General features: G+C 42.1%; 1 protein-coding gene across 1 annotated transcript; it reads right to left on the bottom strand.

Moving 5' to 3' along the window:
• Positions 1-1,293: 1,293 nt before the first annotated feature.
• Positions 1,294-14,637, bottom strand: LOC139725966 (uncharacterized). The gene is made up of 5 exons (XM_071637049.1): positions 14,545-14,637; positions 8,118-8,223; positions 4,313-4,472; positions 3,097-3,664; positions 1,294-2,374 (listed from the first exon to the last, which is right to left on the bottom strand). The coding sequence occupies exons 2-5, from the start codon at positions 8,183-8,185 to the stop codon at positions 2,154-2,156; spliced, it is 1,017 nt and encodes a 338-aa protein (XP_071493150.1). The 5' UTR covers positions 8,186-8,223; positions 14,545-14,637; the 3' UTR covers positions 1,294-2,153.
• Between the last annotated feature and the right edge of the window lie 2,138 nt (positions 14,638-16,775).

Below are 16,775 nucleotides of genomic sequence, written 5' to 3'. Positions count from 1 at the left end.
TTCACAATCACAACACACAATAAGCCATGGCAGAAGAGTATGAGGCTGGGAGCAGTCTTTACAGGTATAAAAATGTGTATATTGTAGTTTTAATAACAGGGAAGTACCGAGCAGAAAAGCTTGCCCTAGCAATGGGGATCATGGGGAATAAACCAATATCCAACAAAGTCCTTCAAGTAAGATTATCAACGCCTTTTGCTTACTTGTATTTACATTGGTGCTTCAAAATTCCCCCTTGTTACAGCGTATCACAGAACATGCAGTACATGTATAATGATTGCTATTGTGCTTAGGGCAGTTAGTACACTGTGCAACTTATTCTTGTGAATCGCTTCATTTACTTGAGACCCTATGGACTAAATCATATTTCAACTTTGACAAAAAATGTTAAATCAGATGATGAAAACAGCCAAGCCAGATGGATAATACTGCATCATGTATCAGCCATATTTTGGGGTTGGAAAATGAAACACACACATAAGGTATCTACTCAAAGTACACATATCATTCCATCCACACTTGTAGGCATGGTCTGGTAAACATGTATTGGTCAAGTTATCTTAATACAAACTGTAGCACCGCCCTGAGTTCACTTTAAATCAAGACCCTAATGTCACTAGTACATGTCTAATTCAACCATTTTTGAACAGGTATATGTGAGGAATACATCAACAAAAAAAGTATCACAAAAAAAAAAATCACTAAAAATCAATACCAGATACAATGTAACACTTTGTATACTCTATGATTCCTTACAGTACCAGTAAACACGCAAACTTTGTACTTGTGGCTCAGAAGGTGATTAAAGGCAACTCTCTCTTCTTTCACCATGTCTTGTTCTTGACCAACGAAGATCATGACATCAAATTTTTTTCACTGCAGTGACCCTTTAAAATGCATGTTTTCTTCAGCCAATATGCATCTATCTGAATAAGTGAGATATTGTCAAGATATCATGTGTATTGTGCATCACAATTAGCTAGCACTGTGATGTGGCACTTACAATAGCCAACATGTATTTTTATTTATTCATTTTTTTTTTCAGCTCTATCCCTACAACATGGGCATGAGGACACAACAAAAACATCAATTCATGTAGTACTTAAATAAATCAATATTGATGATAATGAAGTTGGAAAGAAGAAGAAAAAGAGGAAAATGAAAGAGAAGGAGAATATGATGAAAAGCACGGGAGTATGATGGAAGCCTTTTTTTAAGGGTTTCACAGATTACCTAATAATCACAAGTGTATCTCATCTCAGATATTCTCTACTTCATCTTGAACCAGCCTGCTAAGCCAAAGTAAATTGATTTAATACTCAATCTTTTGATACACATGGATATACACATATATGAACATTATGTATTTTGGAGTGTACAATCTCAAATGCTACAGTGAAAGGTGAAGTAAGGTTCATTAACACACAAAGGTTGCAATTACACTGAATGATTTGCAGCATTGGCAGTCGGCTAAAAATGTCATTCATGTTATTTTTAAACGACACACCGCGTAGATATTTCCCCTAGGTCCTTCCGCGAGAATGTCAGAGCCAAGTTGAAGGTTAGCGGTAGCCATTTTTCTCTTCATTACTTCATACACTGGATTGTCTAGCTTTGAAATTGAAGGTTAACAAGGGACACGCTGAGGGTCTTGGTGGGATAAAACTTATCAAGTATGTTAGATAAAGAACAGCCATGCTTTATGGTCATATAAAAGTGCTGAAGACAGTAAATGTACTTTGCAATCAAACAACTTGACTCATGCTAGCACTGATGGCCAGCTACATGTATGAGTAACTGAATAAAAAGGACTCACTTAAAACAGGCAAAACTGACCTTCTGGCCGCAGCCATGTCATGTACTGCCTAAAATCTACAATTTGTACTAGAAAACTCATATATACACAGTCCAGATTTTTAAAGTGGTACACACAAACATCTCATAGACTTCACAGGGGGAACAAGAAATGGTTGGTGCCACTGGTGAAACTTGGCCCAATGAATCTACTGCCTTTCCCTGTAATCTTTCAGCCAGAAGAATAACAGGGGTCCAATTTCTGTTTCTATGAAAGAACTTCACGCAATGTTGCCATCTCACAATCTCACACAGGAGCTCAATAGATTGTCTTTCTAACATATGACGCCTACAAGACTTCAGACACCAGATTCGGCCATGTAAGCATCCAGCTCGGCATCAAGGCTGTATTTGGTGTTGGACATGTACGCATCCAGCTGGTTGTCAAGCTGCTCCTTTGTCATCTGTGGATTTTGGGCCCCGCGTCCAGCCCCACGTCCGGCCCCGCGGCCAGCCCCTCGGCCCCTGGTCATGCCCCGGCCGCGGCCCCGCATGCCGCGTCCACGCTGGTTTAAGCCTCCTGGGCAGCACAGACAGGGAGAGAAAAATTGAGGAAAATAGATGGAATCGAACAGAACGAAGACGAACACAAAACAAAACTAGAAAAGCACTCAGAGTGCAGACTTCTCCCAAGCAACTCACTTCCACCCATACGCACATGTTGAAAATCACCCTAATTTCCCAATGCATTGCATAGAAGCCTCTTGTTCATCAGCTTAACAAGTCCTGCTGCGCAGTGCAGCCTTGGGCAGAACACATGCTTTAGTGAGCGTATGCACACCTCAAATACACAGAGCTTGAATGCCCAAGTTCATTGACCCTATACAAAAATTAAATTATCAGTTCCTTGTGTCATTATCAACTTTTCCTGCAAGCTTTATCCCGATCTGTTCACAAATTTTCGAGTCATTTCGTACACAAAAAGACAAACAAGCCAAAAACAGCAAAAACAGAACCTTCTTGGGGGAGGTAAAAACTCAAAACAGAAACAGCAAATAAAAGCAATGGTCTGTGAACATTTTGTACAACATGTGTTTCCATCACGCCTGGTTTCCATGTAGCACTACACTGATTCAATGGAGTGTAATGTGAAGACATAGCATATGAAAAATTTAGCATTTTGGTACATGTTTTTTCCTTACAAATGTAAGGAGAGTTTAATACTTCATCATAGGATATAATATGGGAATGGTAGACTGTTAAAAACATTGACAATATTCCAGAAGCGAAAATACATCTCACCTCTTCTCATTCCTCGGACAGCTCCTCGGTTCATTCCTTGACCTCGGAATCGTCCTCGTGCCATGGTGCCATCTCCCTGCCCCTGGGCCATGCCCCGCCCCCTCCCACGTCCCCTCATGGTGCCTCCCATCATCCCCTGACCCCTGAACCCTCCTGCCATCCCCCTTTTCATCATCATCCCCCTGGCTCCCATGCCCCTTGCTCCCATGCCCCTACCTCCAACCCCCCTGAATCCCACTCCCCTGACTCCCCTGCCTCGCATCTGCTGCTTCTGAGCCAACATCGCCCTCTTCATCATGAGGCCGCGCCCTCTCCCCCTGCCCACCATAGGCCCACCTTGATTCATCATGGCTGCCCTCATGCTCCCCCTCATCATCCCCCTACCACCCCTCATTGGCCCCATCCTGGCCGAGATGCCCACACCCCGCATGGCCCCTCTACCGCGTAAGCCACCCCTGCCCCTTGGCCCCAATCCACCCCGCACTGTCCCTAGGCGTTGCTGAATGCTGCTAGTTGATGCGCTGGTCCCCAGTCTTGCCTGTACACTCTGCTTCTGTGGCTGTGGTTTCTGTGAAATCAGTGACAATAACACACAGCAAAAGGAAACAGAGGTGAGATTTTGGACACATTGACAAGCAGTCTGTGAAGACATAACGCCTCACTCATCATGGTGGAGGCAAAGCTAATGCCACATTGGCATAAATTACAGAGCAGTGGACACTTAGCCATCAGTTAGCATACAATCATACTACACATACACTGTACATTGTTGTATGCATCCAATTCAGCTTGTGTTGTATTAGAAATAAATCAGCAAAATTCTGTCACACTTCAGCAACTACTTCCACAGCAAATCCCCCTAAAAGCAACAATGGGAAGAAAATGGCACATCCACTACCTCCATCAAGGTTATGTTTTTGTCAACACTCGTCGGTTTGTTTGTCTGTTCATTTGTTGGTCTGTCTGTCTGTAAAATAAATCCAAAGGTCATGACAGATTAGGATGAAATTTTCAGGAAAAATTGATTATGACACACATAATAAATGATCTAAATTTTGGTGGTGATCCAAATTGCCGTCAAGATGAAGGACTATAATATGGGGTAGAATTTACAATACAACTCTGTATGAGTGAAAATGAGCTGTTGGGCGAAGGTCTGTGCTCTCAGAGTGCTTTTCTAGTTTGATTGCTGCAAATCCCTTAGATTCACACTCACTGGTTGAGCTGGTGCCAAACCCAGTGCAGCTCTCACTGACGGCCGGTTCTGCATCTGTTGGGCCAGTCGCCGGTTGGCCTGGGACACCTGCGACTCCTGGCGCATGGCGGCCTTGCGCCCCGGCGGGGATGTCGGCTGCAGCTTGATCAGCTTGGTGAACCTTCAAAGTTGTTGAATGGAAGTCGACGTCGAGACACGAGTCACGGAGAGAAGAGGGGGCAGACTCCGGGAAGGGACATGGGATGGGAGTGGTTCGGGGATTTTACAATTGGTGGTAGATTTAGCCACCATCTAGCACAGTCATGTCATTTTGGGACATTTAAAGACAGATGTGAATGTCACCTTCTCAGTGCAGTGGCTTGATAGTGAGGACTTGTGGCAGATTCATAGCATGCTTGAATGGCTTTTGTCTGTCTTTTGTATCTGCCACTTCAGCCCATTAGTATGGTCCAGCATATAACCTCGCAGCAGCAGAAAACCACTGAACTGCCATATGAAAAGCATACTAGAGGGAAGGTCCCAGAAGAGAAGGCAATCAAGCAGGAGGACTACTTAGGAGAAAAATTTAAATTCTAGGAAGAGTTTAGGACAATGCAAAGTTTTGTTTTTTGTTTTTTGTTTTCCTTGTCATTTTCGGCTACATAAACTCTTTTACATGCAGTGATACATGCGATGCAATGTAAATATTGTGAACAGTCATTTTTGTGCAATGGAACTGCGGTTGCTATATACACAAGAAATTACTAAAATATGTACATGCCCGAGCAAAAAATAATTCAGCTTTTCTGTAACAAGCTTTTAATATGAGCTTTCTGGTATAGAGATCAATAATAAGTATAAAGATACGCTGAGAAAATTCTTCTTTTCATGATTGTCATTTCTAGGCTCATGACTAGTTTTGAGTAAAGTTTTGTAGCAAACTTCACTTCCCACACAAACTATGAAAGTCAATTGAGAATCACTATGTACAGTATCTGTAATAAGTTTCGAATCCCTGCGTAGCACAAGCTACGCTGGAAAAAGTCATTGGTCAACACAGTTTTAAAAAAAACCTGCATAAGACAATGTTTTCCAGGGACTGTATGCATTAGTAGATATGATTAATCACAATTTGAGATAGACCTCTTTTTAACCAAAACAAAACAAACAAACAAATAACATCTGCCTCTACAAATGTTTCAAATTTTTGATCACTGAAATTTTGGTCTTGAAATGTCACAGGTTCTATGGGGGTAACTTTTCTTTTAGATTTGTCATTATATTCATATTACATTGTTTACTTTACAAACAACTCCACGTATGACATAGATCTGCATTAATTTTAGGCATCTGTGTGTCAACACTCTATTCAGGCTTTAAACTCAAATTTACAAGCAAGTCATATCAGCACAGAAGTTGAATGATAATCATTTAGCGATTAACTATCAGTGTTTAACATTCCACATGGCAAAGGAAGGATTAAAAAAAAAAAGCACTTTGGATTAAGCTTGCACAAGAGAAGAAAGCATTCGAGAGAAGAAGAAAGAAATAAGGGAGAATAGGCAGAGTAACAGCAAAGCAGTGGCAGAAAGCAGGTTTTCTCTGCGGAGGTCTGCTGGCCAGATAAGTGCACTCACATGTTATTACCCTGCAGTCCAATGTGATTCTCTGGTGGGAACATAGCTGTCAAATTATTGAAGGTGCAGTTTCTCTTTTGCATTCAGGGGCAATGGGGGAGGAGGGACCCGGAAACAAGCTTTCGTAGTGTGGGACAATTTTTGCATTGATGCATGACATTGCATGGTGCAAGTATTGTGTGCACTTTGCTGGGAAAAACTAATACTGTATGAGCAACTACAAGCCTACTCGATTTTGTTGACTGTATGCTCTTTCAGTTATGATTTCTTTTCCAAAAAGTCATCCACATAACTTCATATATCATTTCCCCAATCATTTTTCATCAAAAACTTCCTTTAATCCAATTTGATTTCTTGTCAGTGAGCAATATGTCCAAACATTGCACAGAAAAGGTTAGAAATCTGTGACATTTTATTTCTCAGGGAACTATTTCTTCCACTGTAAATAAAAACATTTATTTTTAATGCAACAGGTCTTCATTCTTTTAACAAAGTTAGTCCCACAACTCTTCATCTGAATGCAACAAATATGTTTCACTCGTCATCTTTTTTTTACAGTTTAGTCAAGCCATGTTGTAGACACACATAAATGTCAGATGGTCATATCGCCATTACCTGCACCGTTCCCCTTCAACTGACCAGCCTTGGGAATCACATCGGTCAGTGGACATGCACACTGCCATGTATTCCAAGCACTGGTCAATTACATTGGACATTCAAGTGACATTCTTCGTACATCAAGCACTGCATATAAGCATAACTGTCTCATGTCACATTTATCATCATTTCACCAGTGACGCCTGATCAGTCAAAGCCACCGCAAGGCAGCGAGACACACAGACGTCAGCATTCAGTATGCAGGGGTATATCCAAATATCCTTCATATATTACTAAAACATTCACTTTGACATCAAATACTTGACATAGAGGCTCGATTTTTGTTCAGAGGGTATAGAGAGAGGAGAGATGCCACAGTTTATATCATGCCTCAGTCGTTCCAATTGCCAATGGTCACTGAGAATCACATCGTACAGTACCACTGCCATGTATTCTCAAAACTGACCGTGAGAGTTGTGAGCTCTTGGTTTGGGCAACGTTCATCTTCAGCCAATATGGCTACCAGCACTTCATACAAGATTGTTTTATCAAACCAAAAGAGTGAATTCTGAAGTGCTAATGGTTTTTCCAAGTGAATAATTGACTTTTTTTTTTCAATTCAAATTTATTATGGCATTTAAAAATAATGCTATTTGCCAATTCATAAAGAACCTTTAGCAGTCATTTATCAACATGTCTGGGCACTTATATTTAAATAGCACCTTTGTGAACAGTGCTCAGTATATGGGCTTTGAATTTGGAACTGTAACAACCTCAAGTGCCCCTGTGATGACTGTTTTGGTGTGACCTGGACCAAGGCGAGTGAGAATCACATGGCACACAGCCACATATTCGTGCTCCCTTGTCTCAGTCAGCATCATTCAGTCCATTGCTCCTGCCATTCTATAGGAGGTTTTTACTTGGCAAGGGAAAATTTCATGCATGCTTTTGCGGCTCTGCATAATTGTTGCCTCCACCTCATAAGAACATTTTGAGATTTTTTCCTGAGGAGATGGTGGAAATTTCCAGCCTTCTCTTACTATTAGCTCACAAAGATATGAAGGCATTTCTCCCTGCTCCTGGGAGGAGCATGTTTCCAAAAAGAGAGCACTCTGCTCATTTGTCTTTAAGCTCTTGTGCACTTTCACACTTCTCATCATCTTTATAGACATGATCATTGTCCCAAATCAGTTCATTTTTGGATACCAAGACTTTTTTTTTTGGTCTTATAAGTGCACATTTCTCACCATAATAACTAGAGAAAGTTGGTGCGAGAACCACAGCGCATGTGCCCTTTGCGTGTGTTCTTGGAATTGCAGAAGGTGGCTTGTAAGTTTGCAGAGCACTACTGAAATAAATCTGTCTGGCCAAATCTTTTTCTTTCTGCCCTGAGGCTTCCTTTTTTCAAGGAGGTCAAAACCATCACTGCCTCATGTTATTCTTTCGTCATCACTTTTCTCTGTGGCATCTTTCTCAATTCCTCTTTCCTTCTCTCTCTCTCTTTCTGTGACATGAGTCCATCTTGCAGGGCTTTTTTTCGGGAAGTTGCCATCCCATTCTTGGTTGCCCCTGCAAGATGTTCCTTTCCTCACCGATCATTGAGAGTGAGCTTAGTCGTGCTTTTGAGCACAATTTTAGCAGGGGGCTGAACGGCACTCATTGTGGGGGCAAGGATGGAGCTGTCACTGAAGTCAGATCCTGCAAAGACAAAGGAAAACATAAAAAACACGACAAAAATTAGTTTTAAGACAAAAATTAAAATCTTGTCACTGTCGGCAGTTTGGTGTGCAGAAAGATTCTTTACCTCTGAGGTGGCATCTTACAAGTTACGCATTCCACGCATAATGAGAAAATGGGTACGTGCTTTAGCTGTGCAGAGCGTAATTTTCAGTCGTATATTGACTATGACAAATGAGAATGCAGTACAATTGTTCCCCCTTTATTTGGAAAGAAGCGTTCAATAGGGCATGGTTGCTTAACTCTCTGTACTGTCTTGCAGCACTTCCGTTTAAACATGTAGTGCTCAGTGAAAACTCTCAAGTGAAGGTCATTGGTATTTCACATTTCGACAGAAATTGTCAGTACTCTTGAGATGGACAAATTTAATATTTTTACTCTCCTATTTGGCTTCATTTATTTGCACCACTTCAAATGAAAGACACAGAAATTTGTAAATCAATTCTTTGTCTCTCCTTCAGAGCAAGAGCAAATTGTGAGGTTTACAGAAATTACTGACATCACATGACATATCATTCAGGGAGACTACCTTCGCACTACACATAAATCGACAACTCTGTTGATGAAGAAATATTGGAACCTCAAATCTAGCCGAGAATGCTGGCTGCGTTTAACGTACAATGTATCATCTTTCCCCATGTTTGAAACACATTTCAATACCCATGACTCTAAAAACATGTTTGCAAATGCCATTTGGATCGCATGTCGTGAGTTGTTGCATTTCTCATCTCTATCCCGAGTTGAACCTTGGCTTGAACCTTGAATGGATAATCCCTGCATTAATTCTGCAGCAGCATGCATAAATTCAGCTGTTAGGCGTACTGCAGCATTTTGGACCCTAGGCAGGAGGCTGCAGAGTGCAACCTTCTGATGATTGATACCTGATAGGGCAGCCCTCTGGAAGACCAACAGTAGGTGCAGTGACAGCATTGCATTGAGAGGAGAGAGAGACTGTCTAGGCCTTGTTATTTCAAGGCTCCTTTGCGCAGTTTGACCCAAGGAGCGGAGATGTGTACAAGTTGGTGGCAGTGGTTGGTAAGTTTAGGTGGGGTCTGCGATTAGACCCTATGCATTCAAAACCACTTCAAAACGACTTCAAAACGACTCATCTCTACAGAAATGTGTTCCTGATTCGAACGCATTTGCGATTGCACAGGCCTAGATCGAACAAGGTTAAACCATTTTTTTCCATATTTCAGAAAGACGATTCTATGTAACCCCATAGATCCCCTACTAAATTAAACAGAGCTCTGTGAGTTTATCATATGCCAAAATTTCCCAGACAGTTGTTTTGAAACCTTAATTCTAGCTGACAAATGCACCCACAGTCAGTTTCCCCAGTTTAACACTAGTCATTGTGGCCTCTCTCTCCAAGACCTGTGCCCATGGGTTGACCCTGCCTAACTTTAGTCTACGTACAGCATCTTCATGATCTTGACCGAAAGATCGGTCTGTATCTTGTCATCGGAGACTCTGTAGTCCAAAATGGCTTCACCGTTCACAGAATTCCCTCCAACCACGCCAACAATGGAGGAGATCTGGAGAGCAGTTTCTAGTTTAAAAATGATACAAGGAACGAAACTCCTCCGGACAGATGGATTTTTCAGTCAAACAGCATCCAGCCCAGCATTTCCACTACCACACACTAACCAGCCCCTGTGTACTACCTAGTTATAGAAACTAGGTAATCATGGGACTGTTTAATATATGAAATACGCTGTTAATTTCGTATACAGATAGTTTCGTGAATGATGAGGTCATAGACATTTCCGCGAGATGTTTTCACGAATCAACACCGAATTTAAATGCTCTATCAACACACCGCATCGCGCATGGAGGCATTTTCGCGTGTTAAATTCGCGAAAATAACAGCTTATACAGTGCAAGTCTAGGGTTTATATCTACTTGAAGACAGTAGTTTTTTTAGAAAGAAGCTAACGTTAGTTGTACTGTACTACTGTAGTGTCCTACAGGCCCTACTGTGTAGAATGCGTGTAAATTCATTACTGTTCAGTTTAGTGTTTTTTTAGACTCTAGTCTAGGGCCTATAATTACTACTGCACAATTTTGTATGGTAACTCTACAAGTAACGTCTGACACATCGACTGCCCTTTTTGAAACCGACCATTATTTTTTGACTTACAGAACACTTAGTAGAGTATGCCCCTCATTTAGTACGCACTGCACGCGCGCACAGAGCACATAAAAATATAGTCTACTGCCACAGGCTTTAACTGTTGATGAGGATGTGTGGGGAATACGAAAATTCACTGTTCATTATAACTGCGACCAGCAGCCCCATACGCATAGCGTAATGGGGCTGCGCACTGTAGCTTTCACGATCATGACAGGGTAGTATCGCGGATAAATGTCAACTTAAAATTGAAAAATTTCTTCAATTTTAAGACTTACCAGTAAAGTTGAAGTATTGACAACAGGCTTCTGGGCAACGTTTGGTTCTGCCAATAGTCCCTTTCTGTTCGAATTGATGACTTAATGTGACTCGGTCGAGAGGAACCTGGGAGAGCTACACCGAATTGACGGCCAGCGCATGCGCACACCGACATGGACATCTTATCCGGTCAATGGCTTTGATTTGTGCGCATGTGATGTGTGCGCATGCGCTAGCTGTCAATTCAGTGTAGCTCTCCCAGGTTCCTCTCGACCGAGTCACATTGAATAACTTCAATAAGCTTAGTCACCAATTCGAACAGAAAGGGACTATAGTACATTAGTATTGGCAGAACCAAACGTTGCCCAAAGCCTGTTGTCGTCGATATTTCAACTTCACTGGTAAGTCTTCAAATTGAAGAAATTTTTCGATGTTAAGTTGATATTTATCCGCGATACTAGTTTACTACCCTGTCTAGCCCCGGAGACCGCGCCTGGCGGCGCGGTCCTGGCGGCTTCCCCGCAGTTTCGCTTATGTTAGTTCAAGTATTCTGTGCGCTTGTGCAAGTGATTGTGAATTCTGTGAACATCGGTGAGCTGCTTATAAGACATCATTTTGTGCATCACAAGCAAATGAAATGCATCAAACAGTCGCCGATGATAGTCATTTAGGTTTCATCAACCCATAGTAGTAGTTTCTGTTGAAAAATTAAGGAAATATAGCGCCGCAAAGGCACCCGTTTGTTCAACATGAAGATCTTTTATGGGAGCACGGCGCATGTACTCAGTCGCCACGTCTGCACTCAAGCATTGCCGCGCCGCCGCGCCTGGCGACACTCACGCCAGTAATCGCTCGCATTTCAGCATTCGCATGGGTCGTTTGACATCGCATTTAAATCCACGATTTTAGATATGATGCCTCAAACCGATTTTGCTCAAATTTCGTGAGTAACTAGGAAACTTGTGAAGCTTTATGGACATAATCAAGCGAATTGCCGCAGTCCTTTCATTTTCGCGTTGCATTGCAAAAAAGCGTGGAGACTCCTTATAAGGGGTGCCCCGGGGGTTACTTATAAGGGGGACGGGGTTACTTATAAGGGGGATGGGTTACTTATAAGGAGGGGCCCCCCTTGTGAGTGGGTTTCCCGAACTGAAGTAAAGAAGGAGCGGTGGTACCGAGGCGAGGGAAGCTGAGATGAGGGCACTCAAGTTCGACGGCGATCCGATATTTTTGCACTGAAACTTCGAATTAAAAAGGGAAGAACAGCATTTGATAGTGCTGAATTTTCTCAATCACGTACGTCAAGTTTTTACGTGAATTTCAGTGTTGAATATTCTTATCAGGCAAATAAAAATTAGTCGGTCGATGAGTAAAGTAAGTAGGACCAAATGGCCTCGTCCCTTGGTACATGTGTATACAGTGGAAACTCGATATAACGAGATGGTCGGGACCGAGTCATTTTCCTCGTTATAGCCGATATCTCGTTATATCAGTAGGCATAAAAGAAGGCATAACATAAAGACATTAATTTGCACATGTGGGACTACCCATCATATTTCAATCAATACTGATAACTTGATATTGTGTGTGAGGGAATTACTCACCTTTATGGGTAAGAAGATGTTTTTCGCCAAGGAAATCCAATATCAAGAATGTGTTTCTTATTAATTGTAGATGTTTGAATTTGTAAATTTATATAGCTTGCGATTGTATCAAGATCGTCTGTGGATTGGTATGTGGTTATCGTATGGATGTGTGTTGTGTGGAAAGCTTGAATATGGTCTGCACAATGCTGTGTGTGTATGTGACACATTCTGTGTACATTATGACCGCGTGTGTGAAGATGGGGAATTCCCTACGTAGAAGGCCAATCACAGCATCAGATTGCCTCACACCTGCTAAACGTCATGATGATGTCATGTATACATATGGCCGTCCCACCACATTTCCTGCATGTATCAGTGTGCGCGCATACACACACTTACACGTACAACATGCAGTGCTAGCTGGAGTGCACTGAAGAAAATGATTGTGTGTACAAGACAGTTTTTGGCGCATCAAGCTTTACAATCTCGGAAGATGATAGCACAGGCGAAGTAAAGCTTTACCGAAGGCATTTTGCTTTAGGGCCTACCTCGCTATAGCAGGTTTGATTTACTATGTTTTTCTTTGTTTGGAAGTCACAAAATTTATCTCGTTATAGCAGTTATTTCGTTATAGCCGATCTCGCTATAAGAGTAGCATTTTACATAGACTTGTGTGGAAGGAAATTTGGGACCGAGAAAATGTCCTCGTTATAACCGATATCTCGTTATAGCAGCGTTCGTTATACCGAGTTTCCCCTGTAGTACATGACACGTAGGCCCCTACCGTTACCACTGTATCCCCGACATCCGACACAAGATACAGACCAATCAGTCGGTCAATTGACATGTTTGTTCATTTGCGAATATCCCGGAATATATGACTGTAGAATATATCTCTAACTGAAGATGACAAAACAGGCATAATTGTACTTGATGCCCCCAGGGGACATCAGCGTTTTTACCTTAGGAATAGCATCCCTGTCGTCGCAATCTATTCATTCACAAACCTGAAATATCCATCCGCGTGTGATTCGGCAGATCGTGGAAGAAAAAAAGTTATGGGGGCACCAAGTGCAAGTAAATATAGAGAGACGAGCTCTAGCTATCAAGCCTACTGTAGAGATCCCTTGGGTTTTGCTTCCCTTGCGATCTCTCGCAACCCTCTCGCATGCTACAGCATGCACGAACTTGAGATATCTATCCGCGCGTGATACCGTATATCGCGGAAGAAAAAAAGTTATGGGGGCACCAAGTGCAAGTAAATATAGAGAGACGAGCTCTAGCTATCAAGCTTACTGTAGAGATCGCTTGGGTTTTGCATCCCGTGCGATCTCTCGCAACCCTCTCGCATGCTACAGCATGCACGAACTTGAGATATCTATCCGCGCGTGATACCGTATATCGCGGAACAAAAAAAAAGTTATGGGGGCACCAAGTGCAAGTAAATATAGAGAGACGAGCTCTAGCTATCAAGGTTAATTCGCTATCGATGTAAATGAAGGCTTGCGCGGCTAGAACTAGAAATAGAGGGGAAAACGGGGTTAGTGGAATACAAACTTCTGAATAAACGTTCTGAAATATGGGGATTGTTTGGGGGCACCAAGTGCAAGTAAATATAGAGAGACGAGCTTTAGCTATCAAGGTTAAATTAGGTATCGATGTGAATGAAGGGCCGCTAGAAATGTTTTTTTACTTCACCGGAACTGCTTTCACGCGTTTTTGGGGGCACCAAGTGCAAGTAAATATAGAGAGACGAGCTCTAGCTCTCAAGGTTAATTCGCTATCGATGTAAATGAAGGCTTGCGCGGCTAGAACTAGAAAAAGAGGGGAAAACGGGGTTAGTGGAATACAAACTTCTGAATAAACGTTCTGAAATATGGGGATTGTTTGGGGGCACCAAGTGCAAGTAAATATAGAGAGACGAGCTTTTAGCTATCAAGGTTAAATTAAGTGTCGGTATCGATGTGAATGAAGGGCGGCTAGAAATGCTTTTTTACTTCACCGGAACTGCTTTCACGCGTTTTTGGGGGCACCAAGTGCAAGTAATTATAGAGAGACGAGCTTTAGCTCTCAAGCTTTGATAGCGAACGATGTGAGATTAGATACGGGGGACACCCCCGAACCCCCGTTCAACTGGAACTACTTTCACGGTCACACTAAACTACAAAAGAGCGCTACCGCTAGCAATCTCTCTCCCAACGACAGTAGCCGCTCCATGATCGTACGTATTTCTAAACGTAAAAACGTTGATGTACCCTGGGGACATCAAGTACAATAATGCCACAAAACAATATATGTACTTACGTTGAATCAAACACCAAACAGTCAATTCTTAAGACCCCTTTCGATGAAATTTCACAGATTTTATGCTGGATTCTTGATTCGACTTCACCTTCGATGCTCATGCAACTGAATGCATGCGTCGCTTGTTTGCACGTACATTGTACATTGTATACATGTACGGTACCGGGTGGCCGGCTGGCGGCCGTGTGTGTACACGTTTACACAAGGGTTCTGTGCACGCGCAGTATGTGTGGCGCCTTCTGCGCTATGATGTCCAACGTTCGCTACGTAGAGAGGCGCGTACGTATGCCCTACGTAATTACACTGTGAATTGTGTCATAGAGCTCCACGATTACAGACATGACAGAGATACGAACGTATGCTCTACGTTCAATTTCTTGAAAATCATTTCCAATATGTTACTCGTGCTATCTTCTCCGCAAACTGCACAACAATTTGAACTTTTGTGTATATATCTATTGAAGTTATTAATAGAGAGACAGAAAATTAAAACAGAAAAAAAAGATAGATTATTGTTCTTGTCTTCGATCACGCGACAACAAAATAATCTGGTTTATTATTCTTTTCTTGCAACTTTAGAAATTAACCAAAGTATATAATGTACATGTACTTTTTTGATTGATAATTTTCCGAATAATATTGTGTACAGTGGCGGAGCTACTGATATTGGGCTCCCAACTCTGCTCCCTTTAACAAAAGTAGTCAAAAACTTCATGAAAAGATGTTCACTTTGTTCGCACAATATGGGCCTACGAAGTCAGAAAGCAAATATAAATTAGATAGGCCCTACATGGCACAAGGAGAGATCACGAACCCCCGCCAATATAAGGTTAAGCCCCCGTTCCACTATGCCGTTCTCGCTACGATTTGACAATTTTCTCAGGTCGGGAAGGATCGGGTAAAACCTGAGCCGATCTGGACACAGTACGATGTTAGAACGCTCTAAGTACGCTGCAGTTACGACTACCAAGTGCTTGCTACGCTCTTACTACGATGATCGGGAATTAGACATTGCGATCTCTGCCGCTGCCGGTACGCTTTAGAACGATGTAGCTACGCTGTTAGTGCGATGTTGCCGATGTTATCCGATCAATGCACGCTGTATCTACGCTCTGAACGATCTATACGACCTTATCACGCTGTTACCCCGTTCAGAGAGCTGAAAAGTGCCCGATGTGCCCCGATGTACCCCGATTCGACTGTGGATCAGCAGTCAGTCAACTTATTAGCATGCAGAACCGAAGAAATATACTGTGGACCTCGAAGATTCATTCTTCTTTTTTTACTTTTGATTTTCAAAGTTGTTGTTGCTTCGTTATTCTCACTACTCTTTCTTCATCAGCGAGCCCGTGCTTCTGTGCCTCCAGTGCCCTGGTTATGACCACCATTTCCCTCTCCTCTCCCCTCCTCCCCCCCCCCTTGTCCACCTCGGACTTACTACCTTCTTCACTACTATATCTTTCTATCCTCTCATCAATTTTTTCCTTACAAGAGAGCCGCCATGTGTTTGTTAATGTGCGTACGTATATGTGCATGTATGTGTGTATTACTCTTTTTTTTTTTGCTACCGCTTAGGGAAATTTGTTGTTGTTGTTTTTTGCAATTATATATTTTTCTCTATGAGGGGACTGCATTCTAATACTACAAGCTCTGCCTTTTAGCAGTCCCCTCCATTTCCAGCAATATTTTGTATGCATTTACCACAGTGACGTAACTGTTATTTGTATCTCTGTTGATGATTTGCCTGTATCTCTTTTACAATGTTATTCTGTTCATCGCATTGTGGTACTGATTTCATGACGTCTGTGTATATGAGCGTTTCTTTGTATTTTTTATTATTTGTTTGTTGGAAGTGAAATAAATCAACTTGAACTTGAACTTGAAGAGCCTCCTCAACTCACGGTTCTTTTGCAGCAATGCATTGTATAAACAAAGACGTGCTGATTTTTCAAAGGATTTTTCTTGATGTCCTTGCTTTTATAGTCCGTCTTCCTCCGGTTGTAGATGATTTCATATTCTTCAAAATTCTGCTATGTCCTCTTCCTCCACTTTCAGCATCACGTGTAGTCTCTCTTTCTTCGCCTTTTGGGTAGCTGCTTCGCTGCTTTCTTCTCTTCTTTTCCTTCATCTCTTCTTCTTCTTCGAAAATTACAGCTGAAATTACTTCCCGTTCTTGTGCCGATGTTACTACGCTCAGAAAGACCTTGTTACGCTCATCCCGCTGCGTTTAC

This window comes from Diadema antillarum, unplaced genomic scaffold, assembly GCF_040938485.1.
Source record: "Diadema antillarum isolate AM-2024a unplaced genomic scaffold, OU_Dant_1.0 seq00000069_RagTag, whole genome shotgun sequence".
NCBI classification, from domain to species: domain Eukaryota; kingdom Metazoa; phylum Echinodermata; class Echinoidea; order Diadematoida; family Diadematidae; genus Diadema; species Diadema antillarum.
This window is presented reverse-complemented; position numbering and strand designations above follow the sequence as displayed.